At 42.3% G+C, this 1,648-nt stretch overlaps 1 protein-coding gene across 1 annotated transcript in view; it reads left to right on the plus strand.

Annotated features, from left to right (window-relative positions):
* Positions 1-1,187: 1,187 nt before the first annotated feature.
* The window catches only part of SARC_09834 (hypothetical protein), a gene marked incomplete at both ends in the record, with an annotated part of 8,686 nt that continues 8,225 nt past the window's right edge, over positions 1,188-1,648 (plus strand). Inside the window, one exon of the mRNA XM_014296139.1 lies at positions 1,188-1,429. Coding sequence (XP_014151614.1) covers positions 1,188-1,429 — 242 coding nt within the window. The remainder of the gene's footprint in view (positions 1,430-1,648) is intronic.

The raw sequence follows: 1,648 nt of genomic DNA on the forward strand, positions 1-1,648 counted from the left end.
TTTTTATTTTTAAAAAACATATTCACAAACAGCCCGGCGTCAAGACAGAAAAGTCAGAAGGCCGAGGCCCGACTCCCGAGGGCCGAACCTCAGCCGGAGGCGGGTGGGCGGTGACTCTCTGATCGGTGGCTACTAGTAGTCGTACTGGCTACTGGACTGGCTACTGACTGTCTGACTCGCACTTCGCAGTCTCGCTCGGTGCTCGGTGCCCCAATGCCCTTGACCGCTTGGCGGCTATCCGACAGAGTTTTGACCTTTGGGCTTAGTGAGTATTATAACATAAACACCTACTGACTCTTGTGCTAACTTTGAAGTCGACGACAGGCATTGGGCCTGACGATTCATGAATCAAGATAGACTAATGACTATAGAATACTGTATATTTACACTATACATACACGACTTATAAATGACAGATCGCACAAGGACACGTTCGCTCAGTCCCCACTTCCCCCTCCCTAAAAAATTGACCAAGGTTCGACTCAAATTGAGGACCAATCAATAGTCAGTTGAACAGCTCTCTAGAGGGGGTTCTGAATCTGTACTGTTGTGTTGATTGGCTGCACTTTTGAACGCTTTTCCGAAAACAGTTTGGCCAGTCCCTGAACCCAATCACCAATTCTATTTCGAGCTCGATGGGGTTTTTATATTTGAAAAAAAGTAAAAACATCAATGGCCCACCACTCCCCAGTCACCACTCACCAGTCACCACTCACCACACACCACTCACCGCAGGCCGCAGGGGCCCAGACGCCCAGGGCATCCGATTTTTCATCACTACTAATAAAGCTAGCGTGAGAAAACATACGTAAGCTCTCAATATTACTTATTAGACAAAGAGAGTATGCGTGTGAGTGAGTGTGGTACAGCCTAATCTCGCGTTTGACTGCCCGCGTTTGACTGTTTGTGGATTGCCGGGACTGTTTCATATACCAAAACGTATATGTGCAACAATTATACATGTGTGTAAGAACACAACACATATGCTTTGAATATATACTGAAACAGTCTGCATCTTGGATATTTCAAGTTGTGTTGTGCGCCCGATTCAGTGATAGAATGTACTTATAATATGGTCTCCTCGACCTCACGTTGACTATATTGTACAGAATTTCGTTTAGCGTTTTTGTATGATGCCGCAACGAAGATTTTCCAAACATAAGCTGTCTTTCAGCAATGAAGACATAATGGATCCTAAAGAAATTATGAGTCTTACTAGCCCAGTGCCTGCTGCACCCACATCGAAAATGAAAGGGGTGCACTCCATGCCTCCCAGCAATAGCGGCAATATATTCTCCTTCCACCACTATGGTAGTACACACAAGTCGATACGGAAAAAGTTGTCAGTAGATAGTCACAGAAATTCTAAGCCGCAACTTACACCGCCACCTCTTCGGGAAGTGCTGACGTATGATGATGACAATTTCAGGTATTAATGAATGCCTAGAAAAAATACAACTTGATATATATATATATGTGTGTGTGTGTGTGTGTGTGTGTTTGTGTGTGTGTGTATATATAAATACGATATATATATATATATGCATATGCATAGAGCTATTATCTATATACGCATATATTATATATATACATCTATAAATATATATATATGTATGTATATATATATATATTACGTAAATGCATATAT

This window comes from Sphaeroforma arctica, assembly GCF_001186125.1.
Source record: "Sphaeroforma arctica JP610 unplaced genomic scaffold supercont1.1057, whole genome shotgun sequence".
NCBI lineage: Eukaryota > Ichthyosporea > Ichthyophonida > Sphaeroforma > Sphaeroforma arctica.